The sequence below is a fragment of the Seriola dumerili genome, unplaced genomic scaffold (genome assembly GCF_002260705.1).
Source record: "Seriola dumerili isolate Sdu_G_001 unplaced genomic scaffold, Sdu_1.0 BDQW01000110.1, whole genome shotgun sequence".
Taxonomy (NCBI): domain Eukaryota; kingdom Metazoa; phylum Chordata; class Actinopteri; order Carangiformes; family Carangidae; genus Seriola; species Seriola dumerili.
Window position 1 is genome coordinate 10,967,506 of NW_019174365.1, and position 25,490 is coordinate 10,992,995.

The 25,490-nt window shown below is 42.4% G+C and overlaps 1 protein-coding gene across 2 annotated transcripts in view; it reads left to right on the top strand.

The window, feature by feature from the left end:
• med30 (mediator complex subunit 30) overlaps nucleotides 1–25,490 on the top strand; it is a 45,452-nt gene that overhangs the window by 8,728 nt on the left and 11,234 nt on the right. The window contains exons 4-5 of one of the 2 annotated variants that reach the window (XM_022746947.1): nucleotides 2,064–2,171; nucleotides 25,154–25,237. In XM_022746947.1, coding sequence (XP_022602668.1) covers nucleotides 2,064–2,171; nucleotides 25,154–25,237 — 192 coding nt within the window. Of the gene's footprint in view, nucleotides 1–2,063; nucleotides 2,172–25,153; nucleotides 25,308–25,490 lie in introns of those variants that run through there. The other variant, XM_022746948.1, reaches the window with a different exon arrangement.

Here is a 25,490-nt window from a genome sequence, read left to right on the forward strand (position 1 = left end):
GGCACACTCTCACACACACACACACACACACACACACACACACACACACACACACACACACACACACACACACACACACACACACACACACACACACACACGCTGCATGGCTTCATGTGCACCCACCCACACACTCACCCACACACACACTCACACACACGCTATACCCGCTCCATCCATCTTTCCCACCCTACTCAGCACATTTCTTTTTTCCCCCCACAAGCTGCCAAAATCAGCCCACTATACCTTTAAAATTCAATATGTCATTGGCTTTGGTCTGAAATTATCTAATGAAAAAACTTGCTTTTTTTCCTACTTTAAAGTTTTCTTGAGCCAGAGACAAGCTCATAGTTTGTCTGATATAATATCCTGCACATATCCTTGCCGTCTTTTCTCCCTCCAAGAGTCAAAGTTTACAGTTTGGCATGGAGCTCCGCCCTGGAAACTGACAGGAGCACAGAAAGTTTTCCATATTTTTACAGCTCGGTTTCTTTGTCTCTCTCTTTGTGTTTCTCGTATTCTCTCTTCCATTTATTCAGTTTTTTGTTTTCTCCTTTCACCTCTTTCTGTCTTATCCTCTTCCCACCTTTCTCCCTGCCCCCGCCTCCTTGCAATCTTTCCCTCTCTTGTAATTTGTTTGTCTACATTCTGTCTGCCTTTGTGTATTTATTTATTTATTTATTCATTTTTTTACTTCTTTCGTGTTAGTGTTGATGTTGCCCAGCTCCAACCGTCCTCATACATCAGTCAGTCATTGCTTCCAGATGAAGCAGCTTTCTTGAATCATTGTCTACCGTCCGCAGGGCCTCCGGTCCAGCTGCACAACCTCAGGTCAGACGCTGCAGAATAACCTAAGACTTTGCACAATTTAGATTAGCTTTGTGCCAAGTCATTATTGAAGCAAGGTGTATTTTCCCACTGTATGGCAGTTTTTATTGGCTTCTGGTTGTCTGGAGAGTCTCCTACCTAATCTGTGTTTGTGATCTTGTCTGGTATGACGGTTTTTGTTTTGAAAAGGAAACTTTGGAGATGGTAATTTTTGGAGCTGTTAGTTTTTCCTCGCAACAGAAACTATAATGAGCTGCTGTGTTTTTATCTTTGGAGCTTGAAACCCATAAAACCTGGTATCACATGCCTTAAAATTGTGCAGGGAAATTGGTCTGTAGCTTCTGAGAGAGTGAAACTATAATATTGACTTAATGTCAACATAACTGATGTTATGAGTTTCCTGGAACTGCTGTAGAATAGCACAGACCACATTTTGACTACGTTTACACCATGAGAGTGGGAACAGTATGTTCTCAAGACACTCAGACATTACTTGATGTGTGACTGCAGCAAGCCTCCTGCTCCCCCCTCTCCCTGGGGTGACCACTAGGGGGCAGTGTGATGCAAAGCAGTGGGCAGTGACCCTCAGGAACGCAGCCTTCGCCTGAAGGCCCATGCACATCAGCCTCACTGTGGTGTCAAGCGGACAAGGTCAAGCACACAGAGCGTTTAAAAATGAATTAATCTCCCCCTCTCTCTCTCTCTCTCTCGTTCTCTCTCTCTGTCCTGTCTCTCACTGAGGAGAGACGAGTGAGGCTCAGCCTGTGTTCGAGAGCTTACACAGAATCCCCATTTTCACCACTTCATGGGAACAAGATTACGAGACAGCACAGGGATATCTTAAGTGTGGCTTAGCACTCATACGTCGAGATTGCCAATATGCACATAATTCTCACCTGCAACTGAACTCAGCAGGCGTATAGCTCTCCCACTGAAAAATGTGAATATGCAGTAGAGAGCTTTTAGTATCTTTAGACCACTAAATGAATAAGAGGAGAGAAGCACATGTAAAAAGTACATCAATGATTGAGTTTCATCCCAGAAAGATATGATTATAACTGTTGGGACTATTTTTTTTGGTAAAGGAAACTTTCCGCTAACAAAACCCACAATTTAGATTCTGTATGTGTTTTCCCGCTGTGTGTGATTAACTTAATATGTCAGCATTTTGAAAGTCATCCACTTACAGTTACACTAAATAATATAACCTGATTTCTGTTTGCTGTCGCTTCCAGCAACTGATACCCTTTGTGGAGGATGACAGCTCCAAACACGAGGACCGCTCAGCCGGCCAGAGCCGCCCTGCCACCGAGGAGAGGAGAGAAATCCTGGAGGTCAACAAGGTATGGTGTTCTTCATCTGAATAGGAAACAGCTTCGATTCCCGGCCAGCTGTAATGCCTCCAAACATTTTAAATCATATTATATCACCTGAGCTTTAGGGAAAACATTAGGCCCAGTATCATATTTAAGATAAGAAATAATAATTAGGCCTGCAGTTCATTACAGATTAGTCATTTTATTCATCATCTTTAACCTGAGGCTTTAATAGCCCACTTTCCATTATTTGGAAAGTAAGCAGGCTGTAAGCAGGAGGCTTGAACAAATTAAAAAAAAATTTAAAGAGGCTGCACTTGATAAACCTTATTGTCTGAGTGCTGATAGAGTTTGTGTGTTTAATAGCATTTCTCAGCAGCATCATGCCCACCTTTAAACAACATTTTCTAGGGACTAGGTACATGTAGGCGGTCATACCAAGCACTGTATAATATTGTGTAGTTTGTAGCCTGTGCTGTATTCTGCTCCCACGCAAGATAAAGTATCTAGTCAGCAGTCTGTGTTTGTGACCTAAGGAATCAGAAGAATTTGACAAAATTCTGAACCTGACCGACACGCTCTCTGTGCTGGCGGCAGAGTTGGATGACTCTCGCTTGTCTATCTCTCAGACAGAGATGTCTAAGCAGTGATAGACTGATCTGGTCTGTTGAGTTGGTATCACTGCTGATACCCCCTGATCATATTGGCTATTGGCGACTTCACAGGATGATGATAGGACGATCTGACTTTGGATCATGCAACTCTAGCAGACCACCTACAGTTTGGGTTAAGGTTTGTTTGTTTCTTCTTTTGGGACAGGGCTCAGGACCGTACCCTTCAGGATGTTTTGTTGGGGGTATCATGGAAATAAGGAGAGCTGAAACCGTCTGGTCCTAAAAAATAAAAGCTATGTCCGTAATCTTGGTAATGAAAAGTTTGGAGTGTGTTCTCAGGCACCTGACGCAGTTCTGGTGACTTCAGTGAAGCACGACCTCCAGCGCACACTGGGGCAGTTTGAGGCAGAGTGTCTAGTTGTTTGGATGAGAGTCAGCGCCTCAACATCTGCGGTTATGGTACTGTACCAGAAAACTGTGGATTAGCTTTGTCAGGTTGCTGCCTCAAGCAAAGGAGTTCAAAAATCTCAGTGACTCGGTGTTTCAGAAATGCGGATAAGATGAAGTGTGAGATCCACATCCAGGCTGCTGTGATGGCAGCATTGATAGGGTGTTGGACTGGACATTTGTGTTGAAAAAAAGAACTAAACCTGAAGCCTGAGGGTGAAACTCTCAATTCGCAAGTTCTGTTTTCTGCCACATCGTGAAACGGCAGGAATGAATTTGACTTTGTGTTGTCAGTATGCATTAAAAGATATTTGTATAAGTGAGCTAATGAGCAAAAAGTGAAGAAATGTTTTTCATTGAATAAAGATTAGCCGACAATCAGCATGCTACAATCGAGCAGGATAGTAGCTTGTCGTGTATTAAACACAAAGAGGAGACGACTTGGATTTTTTTTTTCCCTGTTTTGGAATGTTTTCAAGTGTCGGGCATCAAACATACCTGAGAGCTTTTTCAAATTTATTCACTGTCAGATATGTTTCTGCCCAGCTCTGATAGAGAGGCTGTTTTATGACACTCTGAAGTGCAGAGCAGAGAGCTTTTCTCCAGACTGACACGCCATGTTGTCAGTCAAAGTCTGAAAGTTTGTTGCAGAAAGACTGAAGCCTGAGTCATGGCTTAGTTTAATGCTGCAGACGAAGTAAGGTACATCTAAGCATATAGACACACACAAAGATGGTCTCTCAGATTTAATAGTAGTATAAAAGTAAAACCAACAATAAAAAATTAATAACAGTCTTGCTGTGATGAGGCTGGGAGAGAAACTAATACCCACACTGCAAGAAGTTGGAAGTGTTTGACTGTAATATTTAATTTCTAAAGTTAAGTCCTGGTTGATTTGACGACTCCTGTGCTTGTCCTGGTTACAGCAAAAAATCCCCAAACATATTATGTCTTGTTTTGTGGATACATATTTGATGAACAGCTGATGTCAGATGCATTGCATTTCCTGTGGCTGCTTCACAATAAAAGCCATCCCATGTTCTGAACGCTTTTAATGTGCTGGCATCATTTCCTTGTCCCTGTGCAGGCCGTGAATCCAGAGTGGGAATGTCAGACCCTGCCATTCACAATGACCTTTTTCTCTCTTCCTCTTGCTTGCAACGAGTATCCACTTCCTGTATCCATTATTTCAAATCAAAAGCCCTCTGCAGAGTTGTGTAATTGAGATTTCCTTACATTCTGGCAGTTGCAATAATTAAACATATACAGTATAGCAGAAACACTGCTATATTCTTTTTTGTTCCAGTCCTGCAAAGCATTGCTGTACTGACCACTGGGACATAACACAGGCTCTTAACACTGACAAAACCCTGCCCCCCCCCTTTTTTTTTTAGGCATTTGCCATCATAGATTATTTTCATGTCCAGGATTAAGTTTAATCTCTCGCTGGGAAACGGGCCCATCACGATGACATGAAAACGCCACGTGCAAATATCAGCCTTGGGTGGATAAACCCCAACCAGAGATACAGGTGAGGTAAACAGCCAGCAGCCGTGTGCAATACCTCCCAGCAGTTCGCATATCTCACCCAAGTACAGTAGTTATGGACACGGCATGGCAAAGGTTCAGGTTAAAACACATACATTATTCAGGTGGCCTATTGAGTTTACCTCGTCTGCCATGGATTTGTTATGTTTGTATATTTGTGTGTGTGTGTGTGTGTGTGTGTGTGTGTGTGTGTGAGAGAATTGAGTGAGAGAAAGAGCTTTTGTTCTTCCTTCAGAGAGACAAGATTGTGTTTGCGTTTGCTTTCACACATGCTTTCAGTGTGTGTTCGTGCAGGCTCAAGCCCCTTTTCTGTTTCTTCTCTTTGTACGTGCATTGTGCTGGCGCCATACAGATTGTGCATGCCAAGCCGTTTCAGTGTGTGCTGCAATGATAATGGTCCAAGGTCAGGAGTGTCGGCAGCAGAGATGAGAATTGGTTATTTTTAAGAGCTCAGCACAGCTCCCCTGGCTGCTTTTAAATGTTAACACTACAGTAAAACATTGCAGTGAACCCTGCGCTCAGCTGCACTCAGCCCCGTCCAAAACAAAGAGCATCTCCTTTTCACACAAAGCCACGCAGAGAGTATGGTAAAAGCCTGCTGATACTGTAATAGATAAATAAACAAAGAGCTTATTTCAGTACTTTGAATCCAATACTGCACTGAAATACTGACATTTGTTTTCAGCACTCTGGCAAAAAGAAAACAGAAATATTTTATCTTCTCTCAGTTTTCTCTGTGAGTTTCAGTGAGGGTACATAAAAAAAATTAAAAAAAAAAAACGTAAGTAATTTTGTCCTATTAGAGACCTGTGTATGGAAGTGATAAATAACCTTGTTTATGATCTGACCTTCCTCCTATGGAAAGCATTAGCATGCAAATTGAGTTCCGTCAAATGATCCGAGCATATAGAGACGGAGAAGACAGGCTACCGTGATTCGCTCAGGGGAAGCTTTCCTCATGTTCTGCAGTCCTTTAATACATGCAGTGGCAAGACCTTAATATGCAGTGTATATACATAAACAGCCATTATACAGTAGATAGGTATGTTTAATTTATTTAAAAGTGATCATACTCTGAACGCACTGAACGTCTGCTTGTCTTTATCTCCATCTTTCTGATTAGTCTTGATGTAATAAGAGGACTTATTAAAAGATAATTACTTCTACTTTCCGTTACCACTGAACAGAGGAAAGGTTGGATGCATCCTTTACATGATTGATTGGATCAAGAACCATTTCATTCCTGTTTGGATGAAACATTTTAAATGTAAGTTTTAATCCTATGCAGATTTAAACACAGTGGTAGGGCTGGACAGTATGGGGAAAGAATACATCATGATATTTTATTTTTTATCTGGTCTAGCAAATGAAGTTATGATTTCACTGTTGCTTTCAAGGTGCCCTTTCCTTGTAAACAAACAAAATGTATGTTTATATTCACAGTCACTCACTAAAATGCTTTTTGTGGCCAAGGCTGTGTTTCTCTGCACATTACTTCCACTTGTAGATCGGCGGGAATATGTAGTGTGTCACCTGCACGCTATTGTGTGTGCATGTGTCCTCAAATAAAATGGCAACACTAGTTCTTCTGCCGGCTTAAAATTCTCTGCTACAAATTATTAATTAAGAACGTGAAAAAAGGACCAAGAATGACATGAACTGCAAACAGATGCCATTGGTCTAATGTCATGTGTTTTGAGGTCAACTTTAAAGCATCTCTCATTTTTGCCAGAACACGTTTTCATCATCTGGATCGCTCTGGTGACCGAGTGGTTACAGCACCTGCCACACAAGTATACATCATCTATTATATTTCAGTCAGACTTTTTAAGTAACCTACAACTGTTTGGGGTTGTCTGGGAAACAGGGGTTTTTCATAGCCAAATTATCGCCTCACCGCTGATGTCTTGTTACCACTGCTGACATTTAGGTAAGCTGTGAGGATCTCTCTCTCGTCTTACTATCTGACTTTGGATACCAAAATATTAGCATGTGGTGTGTTGAGCCAACTCAAACAAGCCCCGTGTGCCTAATTTGGGGAATGGTCCGTTCTGGCATATGATCTGCTTTGTTTCTCTGATGTGATTGGTTCCTAGTTTGTTACCAAGCAGTGTAGCTTGACATTTAGTTGTTTTTTTTTTTTTATTGAGGAAATTTTCTATTACGAGCAGTGTTTTTATATTGTTAAATCCCCAGCCCGACCCGTAGCCTAAAACCTGAACCTATTAGAAACACACATTTCCAATCTGGCTGTGGGATTTGCAGTGTATGCCTCATGTGTTTGCAACATATTTAGCTGTGATTTTGCCCAGGCTGCCCAGCTGCACATTAAGGCAGCAGTAAGGACAGCAAGCTTTGGGGAGTTAAAGCGGTTAGTCTGATCAGCAGAGTAGAGATGCAGCAGGACAGGGGAAGCAGATGTTTGTGTCCTGGCTACATCTGCTGCAGTCACTCCAGCCAGATAGGATAGTTCTGGATGATAGGGGGATGACTGCGAGGAGGGTGTGGCGGCAGGAAAGAGGGAGGTAGATTTAAAAAAAAAAAAGAAAAGAAAAAGAATAGTAAGAGCTAAATGGCAGAGAGATGTTTTGATAAAGAAAGTTGATTGAGTGAAAGATCAAATATTTGTGATATGGGGGGGGGGGGAGAAAGATGGAAAGAAAGCTTTCTGTTGAGTGAAGGGTAAAAGAGAAATGGGCTCTTCAGGTGGGAAAGGTGTTTGAGGATGGATGGATGACCAAACAGATAGCTGTGTTGTCAGGGAGGTTAGACGTGTGAAGTAGAGGGTAAAGGACGAAGGAACACCGAGAGAAACAAACAGGTTGCAAAATGCAAAAAAAACAACAACAAAAAAAAACAACAACATTCGTGTGGTGTTCTTGAAACGAATGAAACTGTGCATAGCGGCAGCAGCGAGCGAGCGAGCGGGCGGGCGAGTTAGCGGGCGAGCGAGCGAGGGGCCTCTTGATGTACAGGAAAGAAGAGACAGGTAAAAGATTGATGAAAGAATGGATTGAAAGATGTGTAGACAGCTGTGGATTGTCAGAGTTAAGCCGTTCCCATTCAGATAGGGTCTTCAAAAGGAATAACAGATGACTGATGAAATTCAGCTGCAGCAGGGAAAATGGGATGCCTTCTGTAACAGGATGCTGAGAGAGAGAAGATTGATGCATAAGTGAAAAGATAAGTCCAAGCATGCTGCAAACTCTCCAGCTGATATGTCACACTGCTTTAGGATTGCTAGCCTCATATTTCCCCTTAGAAAAGCCGAAAGTAGATTTTTTTTTTTTTTTTTTTTTCAGAAGATGACTTCTATCAAAATTTAAATTCCCTCACTGCTGTAAATAATGAACAATGATATAATGCATCTTCATGGGGAAGGGTGATAGGCAGAATGATAAGATGGCGGAGTAATAGGATTCTAAATCCATGGATGAGGATTTTTGTACTCTGCTCTGAGTGAAATAACCTTGGAACAGACACCACCCCTGTTACCATTTGACAGAAGAGAGTGATCTGGAGAGAGCCATTGAAGTGTGTGTGCATGTGTGTGTGTTCTGTGCTCGCAAGATTGAATAATGCAAAGTAGCAGTGTAGGCTAGCCCTAAATATGAGTGCAGTCCAATCCCCACCTAATCCCTGTCTATAGCCCCTGTCCCGAGCCCTGCTTCCGTTATAGACTGCACCAAAATACTGAAGTTGCTTCTGTGTCGTCAGACTCAGGACGTGGAGAAGCCTGCTATTGGTATTTAAAGCTTAATGCTCTTCTTTTTCAGTTCCAAATTTGCTGAGAGTTGCGGAGCTGTTTGGTAGAACGAGCGGGAGCCGCCACAACTGCAATATGATTAAAAACACGCATGTCTTTCAGGGTTAATATCCCCTTAATAGAAGAATAACCTTTGAAAATGCCACCCAGACACTCATTAGAACTAGCGAAATTAGCTAGCGAGACTCTAACTTGGAAACGCAGTATTGATGGCTGTACAGTAATTGGGGATCTTCCTGTTGCCATTAGGGCTGCAACAAGGGATTATTTTCACTTATAGATAAATCTGCCAATTGTTTCCTCCATTAATTATTTAATCAGAAAATGTTAAAAGACCCGAAGGTAACCTCTTCCAGTCTCTCGTCTTGTTCACCCAACAATCTAAAACTGAAAGAGATTCAGTGTTCTCTGACATTAGACTGCCATTTAAAAACTGGAACCATTGGTTATTATTATTTATTTAATATTTTTTAATGACTTAAACAATTAATTAATTTTCAGGACATTGTCAAAAGAAAATGTGGATCAATGCTACTATCATCCAAATGTGTGGGACTAGGTGCATTGTGACTAAGAGTTGGTGGCACAGTGAAACCACTGCAGAGGAAAAGGTTGCAGTGAGATGACATAATTAGAAGACCGCCAGTCAAACCTCGAAACATTATGGAAACCTGGTATTTATGTGTTGTTTCACGTATTTATTTGAGGAAAAATTACAGTCTCGTCATCGCAGATCTGATGTTTTTGTCAAACACAATTTTCAACTTTCCAGTAGAGTGAAGGCTTTAGTGTATGTTTATGTCACATGCTTCATGTAAAAGTAGTGACCAGCTCCCCTCATAGGAGCCCCCCCCCCCCACCTCTTTTCAGCTGAAGCCTGAAGCCCACCCCGTTAGCAGACGGTGTTGAACAGGTAGTCGAAGTAAAGATCAGAAATGGGTGGAGTGGTAGTAGAAGGGGGATGACTAGAGGAGAGGCAGATAAATGACTCCTCCATGGTAATGTCTGACTGCTTTATGGGGCGTCCTGGCTGTGAGTGATAGCCTCGCTCTCGTTATCTGTCGATTGGGGTAATTGCTGTTTGTCAGAGTCTGGCTGACGGATGGTGATGCAATCTGCCCAGCATTGGAGAGGGAGGAATGGGGGGGCATTACTCTCATCACTCTCCACAAGTGTCTTTACTAGGAAGCATGCTGTGTGTGACAATATAGATTTGAATTTAAGTGTGTTTGAATGTGTATATTTCCGCTGTGTACGTGTTCCCGAATGTTAATGTGATCGTTTGCCTTTTTGTCCACGTTGGCTGTACGCAGTAGTCTCTTATGTTCACTCTAATGCATGTAGTATATAATGAGTTGCAGTTTATGCAAATGTAAGTGTGTGTATGAAGAAGTAAAGTTTATTTGAGCATGTGTGAAAGTCAACAGTGTTTGCATAAATGTTTAAGATGCATTAGGCATAATTCATTGGTGCCTAATGGGTTGCGATTGCTCAATCTCTGTGCGGCAGACCTCTGGTGCCGTAGAATGTGATTGTGCATATCAATTCAGGATCCCCAGTCATCCACACTGTTTCTGCTCCAATAAAAAAGACCAAATTCGGTGGCACCCAAGTGACCACAAATTACAGCCCTAATGAATATCCTACATTACTGGTCACACGCCAATTAATGAAGGAAAACAAAGAATATGACAAATAAATTTGCCAGCAGAATTTTTCACTGAGCGCTAATTTGGACGGAGCTGTGTGTTTTGAGCAGCTTCCATTTTCGCCAGCTGTCTGTAGCAAGTGCCGTCCAAGTCGGTGGGAATCGGCCTCCTCTCTGCCTGCCTGACTGACTGATTGGATGACTGATTGACTGACTGGCTGGCTGTCTGGCTGAGTGACGGTGCATTTTGCAGAATGGAGGGAGAATGATTCACAGCGGCTCTTCGGACTACTTGATAATCATTCCATCTGGGGCGTGGGACAGGCTGTCTTGTCATTGGCACATCACTCATCGTTTGTTCTCTTCATACATCCCTTTGCCCGCTTCGTCTCTCCATCCTTCTACCTATCCCAAAAGGCCTTGGAGATGACCCTCCACCCTGGCGAGGGGGCTATAATGCTGGACCTGTGAGACATGGCAGACCCCCACTGTTCTCTCTGCTGCACCTGAACCCCCCCCCTCCCCCCTCCCCTGCCCCACCCCTCTGCTGCAGCCTGCCACTCGCCTCGCGTTTGATTTAATACCAGCCTAAGTGTGAATAAATTCCTGTCACAGCCCATTAAGGAGGCCTTGGAGAGATCTGGCCTGTTATTAATTCTCCACAGCTCCTCTCTCTCTCTCTCTCTCTCCCCCATCTTTTAGTTACTATCTCTCCCACTCTGCTGCTGCTGCTGCTATTTCTCCTCTCTCCCATACCCCCTCACCCTCCTCCTCCTCCTCCTCCTCCTCCTCCTTTCCCTCCCTCACTGCACACTGCCTTGCTTTTTTAATACCCCGTTAATTACCACGTCTGTCCTCTTTATTCAAATGAGAAAGGGAGAAATTAAAAGCAAGGAGGATGTTTGTAATTTCAAATAGAAAAGCCATCCTCTGTCTGGCTCTGCTCTTCTTCTCTCCTCTCCAGACCTGAGTGAGCTAGCTGCCGACTCGGCGTGTATAATGAATTCCAGTGGCACTGGCGGTTAGTTTTATCTGAAGAGCAGGCGGGGAGTCTGCCGAGGCCTGATGATAAACAAACGCAACCTCCTAACTGTAATAAGAGCGGGAGAGAGGGATGCAGCTTGGTTGGCAGATGCTCTCTCTCTGTCTCCTTCCATCTCCTTTGCTTTGCTCTCTCGCTCCCTCGCTCCCTGTGTCCCTCCTTCTTTCTGTTTCTTTCTTTCCACTCCCACAGCCACAGTTACCCCCCTGCTGTGCTCCACTCCCTCTCCCTTTTCTGTCCCCCTTCCTCCCTATACCTTTCTCCCTCTCTTCCATCCCTTCTTTCCCTCTGTCGCTCCCTTCCCATCCTCCACGACTATGTTCAAGCTCCAGAATTAGTAGGCTGCGCACAGCAGGTGCCCGTACCTCTGTCTTGTTAGCAGCCTCATATGTGGCCCATTAGAGGCTGCCTGTATGCCAAAGGCTTTTTAATTGTTTTGCCGGGGTCAGAAGGGCAGTGTAGCCGCAAAGCTCTTGCAGAGGTGGAATCAGAGCTGCTTTTTTTTGGAGAATACGTATTTTCCTAGCGTTTTGTTGCATTTAGTGTCAAGTGCAACCCCAATTATTTCTGCTTTGTGTTCCAGTGTTTAAGGGCTATGTAAGCAATTAGAGGTGCAGAGTTTTTTTTTTTTTTCTAACTATTGTCTAACTGAGCTGCTCTGTTTGGGATTATTGTTTACATGAAAGAAGGCGTGATGTAAGTTGGATAACCTTTTTATTTATTTATTTTTTTTTTCTTTTTTGCTCAGGTTGCATTGTGCTCATAATTTGCCTGTTTTGGTCTAGGTAGGTCACATGTGTAACATAAGTAAAAGGTACATCAAAGCAAGCTTTATATTTTTCTGATGCTTTTGCGACTTCTTTTAAGAGGAAAAGAAATATGGCGCGCAGACTTGCTTAGACATCAAACAGAGGTAAGTTCAAGTAAAAGACCAAAGGTTCCAGTAAAGGGACATGGTTTTAATTTAGTTTTAAAGGAGCCTAGGCCTTCGGCACTCTCAGGTCATCAGGCATCCACTGGGGGCCTAAACGACAAGACAGTTTTACCTGGTTTGCACCAATAGGAAAAAGCAAGCTACTGCCTGAACAATTCAGCTGAATATTTCCCTGTTATACACACTACTTGTCTCACAAGTAATATGTGTAGTGAAGTGCAATGTGGTGTTAAGAAACACCAAGGATAAAAATTGAAAAAGAAAACTGGTCGTAAGTCAGAATCGTACCTATGCGAGGTGCAGGGCAGTGCAGTGCATTCACCTCAGACACTGTTAGACGAAGGCCCAGGATATAAAGAGGTTAAAGGACAGAGTTCAGCATCGTGACGTTCTGAAAACTTTGTATTTTAAATGGATTCTTAAATAATTCTTAAATAACGATCACCTCCAGAGTATGCCTTTGATGCTTTCAATCAATGTTTCGATACACGCTGGAGTACATGAAATTATTGTAGCACGTGAGTGAACTCTTCTCCCTTCTGTTTCTCAGATTTTTCACACTCGATGTTACAGGCTCCAGTGTGAGCGATGGGCTGAAACATAGGGGTTTGCACTGAGGAGGAAGTGGTGGTAAATGTGGTGCAGTAGATGTAGAAGTAGTGGGACTGTGTAGTGGAGTGCCCGAAACAATCGCCCTCTTCCTCCTCTCTTCCTACCGCAATCTCGAGTCTGAGTCTCTGTGGGGGAGGTCGGGGTCTTTGGCTTCCCTCCAAGTCGGATCCGGTTATGTGCTGCCTCCACCGGCGCAGTGTTAGGCAGTGTAACATGCTCACCGCCGTATGTATCTGCAGTAGTGTTCAGCCAAGGAATTGTTTTTCAATCGAATGTATCCTGTGGAGTTTTCGGTGTAAGCAAACACTTTTGTTAAAATTCAATGATTCCTACCAAAAGACACTGTGCGTGTCCTTCATTTTTAACTAGCGTGTTGCAAAGTCTTACGTCATATTACGTGCTAGTCCAGTGAAACCAATGCCATCTCTGCAGTTTCTCTGTATTCTTCTTTCCACTGTGGAAAACCTTCACCATTATTTATTGTACGTGTTTTTTCTGTGTCTCTTTTGCTGTGTCCTTTCAGTTTTCAGTTGTGAGACTGTAACACTTTAAAACTTTATCTAGTGGGTAGACCTTGAGACTTGACAGGTATGACTCTCTACAATCTGCAGAAAATGTGTATTGAGGTCACTGTATATGCTGTAAGCAACATTCACACCACAGGCATGTCACTTGTTATTTGACATTATGGCTACCGTTCAAATTTCAGAAAACAAGATGTATGCTTTGTCAGAAGAGAAAAGACTCCTGAAAATAAGGCTCAGCCCTAGCATGCCACAGGATTGGCTGGACAGGGTAGCTAACAGGTTTTGCAGTCTACGTGGTCGGTTACAGTGAGTAGTTAAGGTGCTCAGTTCAAATCGTGTGGGTTTAGGATGCGGCAAAATATTGCAAGAAATATCAGAACCATGAAAACAAGGAGTCGACAACAAACACCTGCAGCCTCTCTGGTGTGCAGCGTAAGGGATGTGAATGGTCTGATGAGGTGCGTTTGTTTTCCGATTTAGCTGTAGTCGGAGTTTGTTGTCAAGAGCTGATTGAGGATCTTCGCTGTGACTGCTAAAGGGCATGTTACACCACCTGAAAGCCTGCTATGTTTTTTTTTTTGTTTTTTTTTCTTCAAACCCTGTCATCACTTTTCATTCTCCTTTTTATTTAGTAAAGGGAAAGCCGCTTGCTCAGGTGCTGGCAGAAATGTTTACATTTGAACTTGAGAAACTGCCTTGTGTGTATCTATTAGAGTTTTGACGAGGGTGAGACACGAGAAACATGCTTGTTCTCCTTTCAACCTCAAGTCTTACCTGAGGTTGAAAAGCACTCGATAAAAAAAAGCTGAGTGGTTTGGAGCCTTTAAATTGGAATTACCTCTCTTTTTTATCTTTGCAGAAATCTGCCTGCCCCATCTCCCCCCCCCCCCCCCCCCTCCCGTCTCCCTTAAAACGATTGAGGTAATTAGAACCAATATTACTTCATTGGAGAGGTTTCATAGGGGAGGTGATTTTAAATGCGCGTGAGTGATTGTACCAATTTACCACATCACTGAGTCACAGGATGTTTTTGACATCTGAAGAACTGTTGCTGACACCTGAAAATTTAAATAAAAGTTTTTTTTTTTTTTTTTTTTTTCCAACCTCATAGGAGCCCTCCACTGCCCATTTACAAACCCTTGAAGTATCTTGTTTACTTAGAGTGTGAGAGGATGTGTTCAGCCCGGCCTCAGATGATACAAGCTCCTGACAGACATCTGAGAGAGATGAAAGAAAGATGTCCTGTCTGCTCTGCGATTGAGCCGGCGGGGAATCACTCTGCAAATGCAGGCTTCAAGCTCTCTGCGCTCAAACGCGCACGTGCACGCGTACAAGCGCACAGGACATGCACGATCATACCTACACTACACACTCGTATGCTCCCCACATCATCTGCTCTAGCCTGCAGATCAGCAAGCCTTCAAGCAGCGGCCGCCCTCTGCAGCTACTTTGAAACTCTGCTCTACCTTCCTCTGTAGTCCCTGCCATCAGCTAGCTAGTTAGCTGCACAGATGTCAGAAAGGAAAGACCTCTAATTAAACAGAGTGAGGAGGAAGACTCAGCTGTTTTACTGTGTTTAATGTTGACTGATAGAGAGTTGAATCTGTAACTGGAGCCTCGCTGATATATCCGCTGCCTGATATTATTGGCAGATATCACATTTGGTGTCATATATGTCGAGAGATATGCAAAAATATATTTTTTTTTATGAAGTCTCCCCCTTAGTCCTCAGGGAGAAAGTCAGCTTTTCAATCACTATTTCCCCACCCTTACTTTTCTTGTGTTTAATTAATATTACATATAATTATTTTATTACTGTGGAGGTTTACTGTTTTAGAATTTACTCTCATCTTGTAATATAATTCATTTTCCTGTCGTCTTTCATAGTAAAGTTAAATGTTCAACAAATTTGTCACAACTCAGTTAATAATCGCAAAGAAATTTGTTTTACTTTGTGTGTAGAAAAGGAAACATCAATGTGTTCCTGTAACTTAAAGAGAAAATATCAGCAGATGTATTATCACCAGTTTTTTTGAACTCAAATATTGATATGGTATTGGCCTCAGACGTCTTATGTTTGTTGGTGCTCTACCTGTACCTGAGGCTATATGTCTGTTTGCCTGGGCTTCAGGGGATCATACATATGCAGTCAGTACATGTGGAAACCCAGAAGGTTGTGATTTGAATTTCATTCTGCTTATCAGTTCTCAAGCTGCTGTAGCTAATCTGCTGTGTGTACGTATTAACCCTTCTGCTCCCCTGAACATAGTATGAACTTAGATACTACGTGCGCTAAGACATGAGAGTGTATTGCATGTGCAATATGTATATACATATGTGTGTGTGTGTGTGTGTGTGTGTGTGTGTGTGTGTGTGTGTTTGTAAAAACATGTCACTCAGCCCCTACCTACCCAGTAAACACAGCTGTATTCCTTGGATTTTGCTCGCATGTGCAATTTTGCTGTTGGTGAAGTCACTTGCATGGCTGCCCATCATTGGTTTTAAAGCAACAGCACTCCAACCTTCTTGTCCCTCATTTATTATCACTGGGAACCAAATCACAAAGGAAAGCCCAATCGATGGGGCTACCTGGCAGAGACTCAAGTGCTTAAGAGAGAGCGAGGGGGCGCCTAGCCTCAGATACTTCTAAAAGGCTAAATCGATTGCAACCCTTCTGCAACAGTCGGCTGACACTGCAGGCTTTCCACCTCAGCGCTGTGGACGTATTGAAAGAACCCCGTTGGTAGGTGTATGCAAGGATGACAACATGGCTATTGTATTTCTGCCACCCCTGGAAGAGAAGGCTTTTATCTGCCTTCAAAATCCCTTTAAAGGGCTTCATTCCCTTGGGAAAGCCCATGCCAAACACAGAACACACTGGCACTTAAACCTTCCCGTTGAGAAAAAAGCCATAAAGTTTATAAAGTCAATTAAGACTTTTTTTTTTTTTTTTTAACTGATGTCAGGCAAATTAAAGCTGCTTGGCCCGGCTCCCCGTGGGTATACTGTCAGATGGTAAACCAGGACCCACTCAGCGTCACAGGGTTCCCCAGGCAGGGCACAGTAAGCAGCTTACTTGCCCCCAACTCACATGTGCTTTTTACAGGTTTCCTCAGAGTGGGCCTGTGTGTTTCTCGTAAAGTGACATTTCACTTTGGTGGAACATTTTTACATCATGCTGTAGTGCAGTCTTGAAGCATTCACAATTAACTTGACCACCGCCGAAATCGCACTTTTTAAAAAAACTGAGAAAACTAAGAAGTAACTGCGGCAGATATTACATAATGTGAGCAGGTTAAATTTGTTACCACGGACAGTTAAAAATCAGTGGATTTGCTCCTGCGTTTGCTGCCAGTATTGAAACATGTTTAACTAAGATCAGTCAGAAAGTACAGCGGCACATACAATCACCACTCGCAGCCTGAATTTTTTTCTTAGAGCTCACTTGCACTACAGAATGTGAAAGTGGTATTGTGTGGAGATAAGATTTCACTCTGTAGCTTGCACCTGACTTTACCAAATTGGCAACATGTTTAAGATATGGGGCCTCTAGCTTCACTGTGATAAACTGGGGGTGATGTCAAGTCAAGTGGTGGAGGTGTTTGTGCGAGCACACAACACTAGGCTGGGTTTGTCGATCCTGATGTGGGTGTGTAGAGAATATTAAGCTGTTGTTCAGAGAGCATATACTGTATGTATAGGAGGCACTGACGCACAATCCCTGTAATATTATACAAATACTCTGGCTGGTATACACGAAAAGCAACGATATAATGAACAATTGTGAAAGAGGTTGTGCTCTTGAACCCAGGCTTTTAAAGAAGTACTATCAAGTGCGTGTGGCTGAGACCAACAGTTCTATCTCATTGAGAAATTTACAAAATCAATTTATTCTTCTTCAAAAGGTGACAAAAAGGTAATTATTTCAGTCCTTGGATCTAAAAAATATAATAAACTTCACTGTTGACTACCAACAAAAGTATGTCTTATTATATAATAAATTATAACCAAAATACATCTGAATAAAGTAATGTCGGATGTCTGATATAGACATTATCACAGGAATGTACTGACATTTCATACCAATGTTAGAAATGTGGCTGCATATAAGAATAAAAATGTTTGTTGGGATACTATAGGAATATTGTACGAGGCCTAAAAATAATAAAGAAAGCGAACCAGGGCTCTTGGGGCGGCTGTGGCTCAGGAGGCGGAGCGGGTCGTCCGCTAATTAGAAGGTCGGTGGTTCGATCCCCGGCTCCTCCAGGCCGCACGTACTTGCTGATTCTTCTATCATTTGTCATGCAGTCATGCTGAATAATATTCATCTCCTGCTGCCTTCACAAAATATATGAAGCATAATGATCACAAATTTCATGTTTAGACTTGATATTTTTTTTATGGGTGCAGAATAAGAATTGGTTAATAAAAGTTAATGAGGCAGTGTAGTGGACACATTTTTAGGATGATGGGCTGAGTGTTTCTCCTCAGATTTCCGTCGGGGGCTGCAGGTAAACGTTTGTGCGGTAAACCAAAGTTATACACGTGAGGTTTTGTTTCAGTGAGATCGGTGCAGGGACAATCCATGCTGCTTATCATTGTTCATTCAGCCCTACTTCTTTTTTTCTTGTTTTGGCACATATCACCACTCGTCTTTCTGCCAGCCCACACCGCCATACGACAACCGGTGAAATTAAAGGCTTTCTTCATATAGGTACTGAGAAACTACTTGATTACTTTTCCCATAAGAAATATGCAAAGTGAGTGAGGAATGAACATAAAAAGGTCCTGGCAAGAAGTGATGCTCACGCAGACCAGTAGGACGATTGTATGCACAGGGATACAGTACTTTCAGTGGTTACAGTACTTAATTGAGAATGCAGTCTTGACAGCTTTTACAGTAGACACAATCCTTACTAAAAATATTGGCCCCATGAGTTTGGTTTGTCCTAATTCTTCTGCCTAATAAGGAGTCGGGTTTCCTTGAGGACATTTGTCATTTTTGCATAATTTAGGGGATTACTAGTTTCTGGAAAAGCACCTTTCCACACAGTTGAGGCTCCTTTTTTTGTCACACTTACTATAAACCATAGAATTTAATTAAATTTGACTTGTGTTTCTTCCAAGACACTATCTCTCTGTCTGAGGACAGCGAGGGGTTTTTCTTCAGCCTCTGTAAACCATGTGAAAAGTCAGAGCTGTTTTTGCTTGGGTAATGGAAGGCATTTTAATGTAGAGCAGAGGGTGCTGAGTGCGTGGATGGTGATGTTGCAGATGGAGGTTTTAACTGCCTCACCTGTGACTAGTGATGATGTAGGAGATATATCGCTGTAAAATACAGGAGGTGCAGTTACGTGTCATGAAAAATCTATATAAGATCTGTGTACAAGGTCTCCCATCTCCTATCCTTTCGTTTCATGTCATGTCATTTCCTTTCCTATCCTTTACACAACTTTCTCTCCATCTCTCCTCTCCTCTTGTTTCCTCTCTTCTCCCCATCTCCTCCCTTTCCTCTCCTCCCCAGTCTCTTTTCCTCCCCTCCCTTCTTTCCTCTCACCTCTCCACTTCCTCCTTCTTCCTCTCCCTCCTCCTCCTCTCATTTCCCTCGCTTTCCTTTCTTCTCCTCTACTCCTCAACTCTTTGTTCCTTTCCTTTCCTTTCCTTTCCACCCATTCCTCTCCTCTCCTCTCCTCTCCTCTCCTCTCCTCTCTCTAATCCCTTCTCCTCACTCACAGACACTTACACTTGTAATTCCCAGCCAGATCCGTCGGAGTCAAAGCTGCGATTTGAGTCGCCACCGTCAGGGCGGATTAGCAGAGGAATCCTGAGTGAAGGCACGTTTTCGCTCCACTATATTCCCCCTCGCTCCTCGTGTGTGTGTGTGTGTGTGTGTGTGTGTGTGTGTGTGTGTGTGTGTGTGTGTGAATATTTTAATCTAAGTCGTTTTCTTCCTCGCCATTATCTTAAAGCCCCTCATCAAAAAGCAACGCTAACGTTCTTAATGTGCTTTGAGAGCGTGGTGGCCGTGTTTTTAATCGTAGATGAAATGGGTTAAATGGCTAAAAAGAACATGAATACCTCATCTTATTCATATGATAATATAATTACAAGATTAGCTTGATTTTTCTATAATGTCTAATGGATCAAAAAACTCCCCAACCGACTTTAATGTGGAGATAAAGCAACAGAATTAATTAATATAGAGATGCCAATTATCAAGCTTGATACGCCTGGAGACGCCCTGTTGTTTGATGGCCTACATTTGACAAATCCCAAGTATTTACAGATTATGATGTTGCGCTGAGTCGTTGCATCCGATGTGTCACCGAACGACTGTCGAGCAGCGATGCATTGAAGTTACAAGAATCTATTCACTTTTAATTGAAAGCAATCCCCCAATGGGCCAACGGAGATGTGAATGCATGAATATGTTTTGTGACTAATGGATTTCAGGTCAGGGGATGTCTTTTTGGAGGCCCGAGCCAGGATCTGTCTTGACATGACATACAAAGATACAGTAGTTAGAGCTCCTCTCGAGGCAAAGTTTCAGTGGAGCAGAATTTTAATAAAGTGATTTCAATGAAAAATTCAGCTTTTTTTTTTTTTTTTCTCTTTCACTTCTGTCTTTCACCCTTCTACTGAGGACAGCCTCTTTGATCTGATTTGGACGAGTAGGGAAGAAAGGGAGCATGATGAAGGGAATCAAGAGAAAAGGCAGATGGGGAGAAGCAGAGAAGGATGGAAGAGACGGCAGTAACGGCACTTCACCCATGTCATTTAAACAAACAATCATCTGTCCTGGTTGCAAAGAGCTCTCTGGCCCTTTACCATTTGTTGTTCTTTTTTTTTTTTTTTAAAAAGGCTTCAGCTAATGATGGAGCCACTGTTCTCCACTTGTACATCGAATCATTTCTCTCTGTATAAGCTTTAGTTATTTTATCACCGAGATCCAAACTGACGGGATTGTTTTAATGCTGATGGCGAACAAGGCATCAGATGGTTTCAGGATAAAAGCTGCAGATACTACTGAGCGATACCGTAATGGATTTTCCTTAGTTACAGGGAGGGTCCCTGTAGATAAAGTGAAAGATGGCGAACCGTACAAACTGAGACAGCTGAGATCTGAAGTGCAGAGGTGAACATGAGTAAATTACAGGAATCCATAAAAAGAGAGTTTATTTACAGGTTACATTTAACAAACAACAAATGTTAACTAATAGGCTTTACAGAAATGTATTCATTTAAAAAAAAACAAAAAAACATTGTTAAATAACTTAAACAGGCAAAATGAAAGCAATTTTATACTTAGGATATTGAGTGACTGTTGGCTTTCCTTCAGAAATATTTTCTGAGCTTTTAAATAGGGCTGGCTGCAACTAACATTTATTTTTCATCATCAGTTAATATATTAATTGTCAGGTATCTGGTGTTCTCCAACTAAAACCTCAAAGATCTTCAACTCAGATTTGTGAAGCCAGAATCTACAAATATTTGCGTTTTCTGTTGGAGTTTATCAAAATTGTTGCAGATAAATTTTCAGTCAGTCTATCTGTTATTGTTTCAGATCTACTTACTATTCTTTATACTGTATAAAATCTATTCTGCTGTATTAGGATGCTTCCAGTTGCAGTTATAATGTCAAAATAAATGTAAGTGCATGTGACTACTTATGATGTCTTCATAAGGGACTTTAAAAAAAAAAAAAAAAAAAATCTGTTTACGCTGGATATGACTCAGTTCGAGCAAAGACAGGTACTGTGACATGTCCATCAGGCTTAGCTGAAGTTACAGGCGCTGGAATCAGATTTCCTTTTTTATACCCCCACCCCCCCAGCCCCCGCTGCCAACAGTGTTTAATCTCTTGAGATGACAGGTTTCCAAACCTCTGTCCAATGAACAAACTACTTATCGGTCCATGTGATCTTGTGTTTACGAGGCCTGGTTTGCTTGCAACAAGACTGTGTTTGGGAAAAAAACGGATCTCACCACAGCCTGTCCCCTGCCCAGATGTTCTGTCAGGGCACCTGAAAGCTCCCTGTGATTGGACACTGTTTACATGAATTTACATGACCTCGTCTTCCAGCTGTGATCACGACACGCACACACACACACACACACACACACACACACACACACACACATGCACGCACTTACACATACATTCTGTTAAATACACAGACCAGGGATGCAGTGATCTGACTTTTTGACCCTCGGTACAGATCTTAAATTGTAGGTTTAAGCTGATACTGAGTACTGGTCCTCTGTCATTCCTCTGTGTGTACAGTAAGATGAGCTTGTGATGGTGGTTACATGGTACGAGCTGTAGGGTTATTGTTCGCAAATGCGGCGCTGAGCTGCTGTAATAACTGGTGATCAGATTCGACGCTGCTCTCTCTTTCCTCTTTCTGTCCAGGTGGCAGTTAAAGGAAAAGGCTTCAGTGAACATAATGACATGTTTTCGTGTCTCTTCAAAAATCCTCCTGACCTGTGCGTAGCTCCTTTCTTTTCTCTCACTTGAAAGTCGACTTACTAAACAATGCAGCTCCTGTTGTATTTTTTTTTTTTTTTTTTTTTTAAACTGTAGTTGCTAAAAGTTTGTCATTGTTGCCTAGAACCTCAAATATGGGATAAAAACTTCCATGTAGTGTTTCAATTTTTTGTGAAACACATATAGGAGGTGACATAGCATCAGCAGTGGAGCTGAACTGAAAAAAATTCAGTAGTTCTTGTTCTCAAAATGTCAGGATTTGATGCTTTTCTCCCACAAAACGATTATTTGTAAAAGCAATCAATAGATGAATCAATAAGGAGATTTGTCATTAGTTGCAGCCCTTATCAGCAGCAACTTTAGCTCATTGTAGCGAATGAAACAAGCAAAACAGGAAACTGTGGCTCGTACCAGTTCTGTTGGATCAGATCAGTATCAGTGCTGATGCATATTTTATGGAACAAATCAGTGCATCTCTAACACAGACTGATGCACACACACATAGAAACACACACAGACATTTTCAGGTGCAGACCCGCCCGCTCACATTTTGACCCTCGCACACACACCAGAAACAAACACTTGCACGGCTGCACACTCTCCGACACTCAGGCTCACACACATTTTAGCTCACGGCGTCTCACTGCATCTCCTCTGTGTGCGTCAATCTCCATTTCCGCTCCATCTCGGGTCACTGTGCTTTTCCTCTCTCTCTCTCTCTCTCTCTCTCTCTCTCTCTCTCCTCCGCCAGTACGCCAAAGTCTGCCAGCATTTCCAGGTTATATGAAGCAGGTAGGCAGTCTGCCAGTCTGCAGGAGGCCTTCTGAGACAGGATCTCAGACAGCTCTTCTTTGTTTACTTTCATGAGTTGTTGACTGGCCACCCTGCCGCGGCCGATGCCGTGTCGGAGCATGTCAGAAGAGGCCTACTGTGGATTGAAAAGGCATCAAAACATTATTGTAGGGCCGTTGAGTGGCAGGCTAAGAAATAAGGGAGCGGATCTGCTCCTGTTCCTGAAGCGGTGTGTGTATGTGTGTGTGTGTGTGTGTGTGTGCTGTGTGCTGTGTGTAAGGAAATGGTTCAGAGCTCCTTTCCTTCTTGCTTTGTTCTCTCTACGTATACCCCTTTTTCCAAACATCATTTTATAGGTGTGAAGGATTAGAGTTGTGCTAATTATGACGTTATGAATGGAATCATATCTCCCTGAGCTTGCAGCGTAATTTCTCTGATAATAGCAGTCGTGTTATTCATATATCGAGATATATGCCAGCGAGCTTTTCATAATGAACGTGCCGTGAAGGCTTCGCTGCCTCTACGGTCTCGTTCTGCTCTGAAAAATGTGGAATTTTCATTTCTAGTTTCAAAGAAAGCCGGGACCAGATTATTGTGGAAGAATCCGGATTCGAAAGTAACAAATGTTGACCTTGAAGGCAAATCTAGCCGTTTTACACTCGAAAGCCGAGATGAAACATGTATCTAAGGCTGCAGCTCTTTTTCATGTGAAAAAATGTTTAGTTAAAAAGAAAAGAAAAAAAAAAAAAACAGAAGCAGTTTTGTATTCTTTGTTTAAAAAAGACTGAAATTATAAAAGGCTCAAAGTATCATCTCATTAATACGGAATAAATGATGAGTTAGAAGAGACTTGCTTGTCAGGGTAATGAGGCATATCCCATGTAATACACACACACGCTCTCAGAATCAAAGTGAAAGTCGAAGAGAGGGAGAGTGAAAGAGGGAGAGAGAAGAGAGTGAGAGAGCTTGAGCGGCAGTGAGAGCCCCCCGGAGAGAGAGAGACGGGAAGGCTTCCAAATGTTCCACTCTGGAATATCTTCAAGGACAATCAGCTAAACAGTTGATATTAAGAGAGCTGTGTGAAATCGATTGCTCAAGGTGTTATCTGCACTGCAAAAATGGCTGGTAATTAGTCATGGCTAAAGGAGTGTTACCGAGAGAGTGAGATGGATTTAATCTTAATAGATTTCACTGCACTGCAGATACAGTAGCTCCTGACTGAAGGAGCCCGTCTTTCTCTCTCTGGCTATTTTTCAGAAGAAAAGCAGCTGAGTAAGAAGCTGTGATGTACCGCTGCTGCTAAATTTGCCCAACACTCCAAATGTAGATGTTTTGCCCGACTTACCTGATCAAAGGCAGCACACATTTGGCAGCTGTACCTGTTTTTTCAATTCTGACTCTCCAACAGCAACAGCAGCAGCAGCTCAGGAGCCATTATTTGTTTATGTATAAAGCTTGGGCAGTGAGGTACTTCAGTCCATGGCAGCTGTTGACTTAGAGATCTTGGTAGCACATTCAGAGGCAATCAGCGGACAAAGCCCTCAGTGACTGACAGGGAGATTGGGTTGTTTGCTCCTCTGTGATGTACCTGTACCCCGCTGAAGAAAGCCAGATGTGTTAGTTCAGCGATTAGCCGGGACCAGGATTGATTAAGTCAACTGACGCACTGAGTAATTGAGGAGAGGTCAACAGGCAAGTGAGAAAACTTTGTCTATTGTGTGTGTCAGGAGGAAATACTTGAAGTTAAATGAGGCGTATTAATCCTCATCCCATATAAAGTCTGTGGGTAAGGCAGGTGTCATTATATGTTTTTCTGTCAACAAATCCCATGAAAAGACCAAAACCAACTATGTGGTTTTGTCTGTGTCACTGAACCCCAGGCTCATTCATTTCTACTGAAGATGTAAGTCTTTTAAAAACAGGTCACATATACAGTTAGGCTCTGGGTATGGCTTGGTATGTGTATCTGTTGGATGGCTTACCATGAAATATGGTACATACATCCACATCCTCCTTAGGATGATTTGTTGAAACTTTGTTGATTCCTCAGCTTTTAATCTCTTAAATTTGTCCAATAATTTAGTTCATAAAAATAACTACGACTAATGCTAAATTTGAAGAGGACCTTCAAATATCTTTTCTCACAGGACTTCCTGCTGGGCAAAAACTCCCTGATCATTTTCTCATGCGAGCAGCAAAACCGCTCGGTCATTAGGACGGAGATTACATCTGGAATCAGTTTTTCTCAGTAGTATGGTTAAGTGAATTATATTTTACAAGGCTTTATAGCGGTGCAGCAAGTGTGAATTATATGCTGTGCTGATGGCATGTCGTCAAAGTAGTGCAGATGGGAAAAAAATTAACTTAAGTAGTACAGTGTAGCTGCTTCTTGATTGTGACTCCATCGGACTTCAATACCAGCACTATGAGCTTTTTTTTTTTTCTTCTACTGAAAATGTAATTGCTTGATCGTTTCTTGAAATGTTTTGTCACTGACACTCTGATATTTTCAGATTTTCAGTCTTTTAGCTTTTATTCTTTGCATTTGAAAATACATAATTTCTTTTCTCTTTTTGTCATTTTTCTTGCAGAAGCTGAAGCAGAAGAATCAGCAGCTGAAGCAAATCATGGACCAACTCCGCAACCTCATCTGGGAGATCAACTCCATGCTGGCTGTCAGAAGCTGAGCCACAAACACACACACACACACACACACACACACACACACACACACACACACACACACCCTCAATCATGTAAAACACACACACACACACACACACAGATGCACACATTGACTATAAATAACGGACAGGAAGACACAGTCAGGATAACTGGACGTTTGACAGGGTAGCACAGACTGGCTGAGGCTGCACTTTACAGAAGAAATGGGGACTTTGGCAATATCAGCCCTTTTTGCTGAAGAAA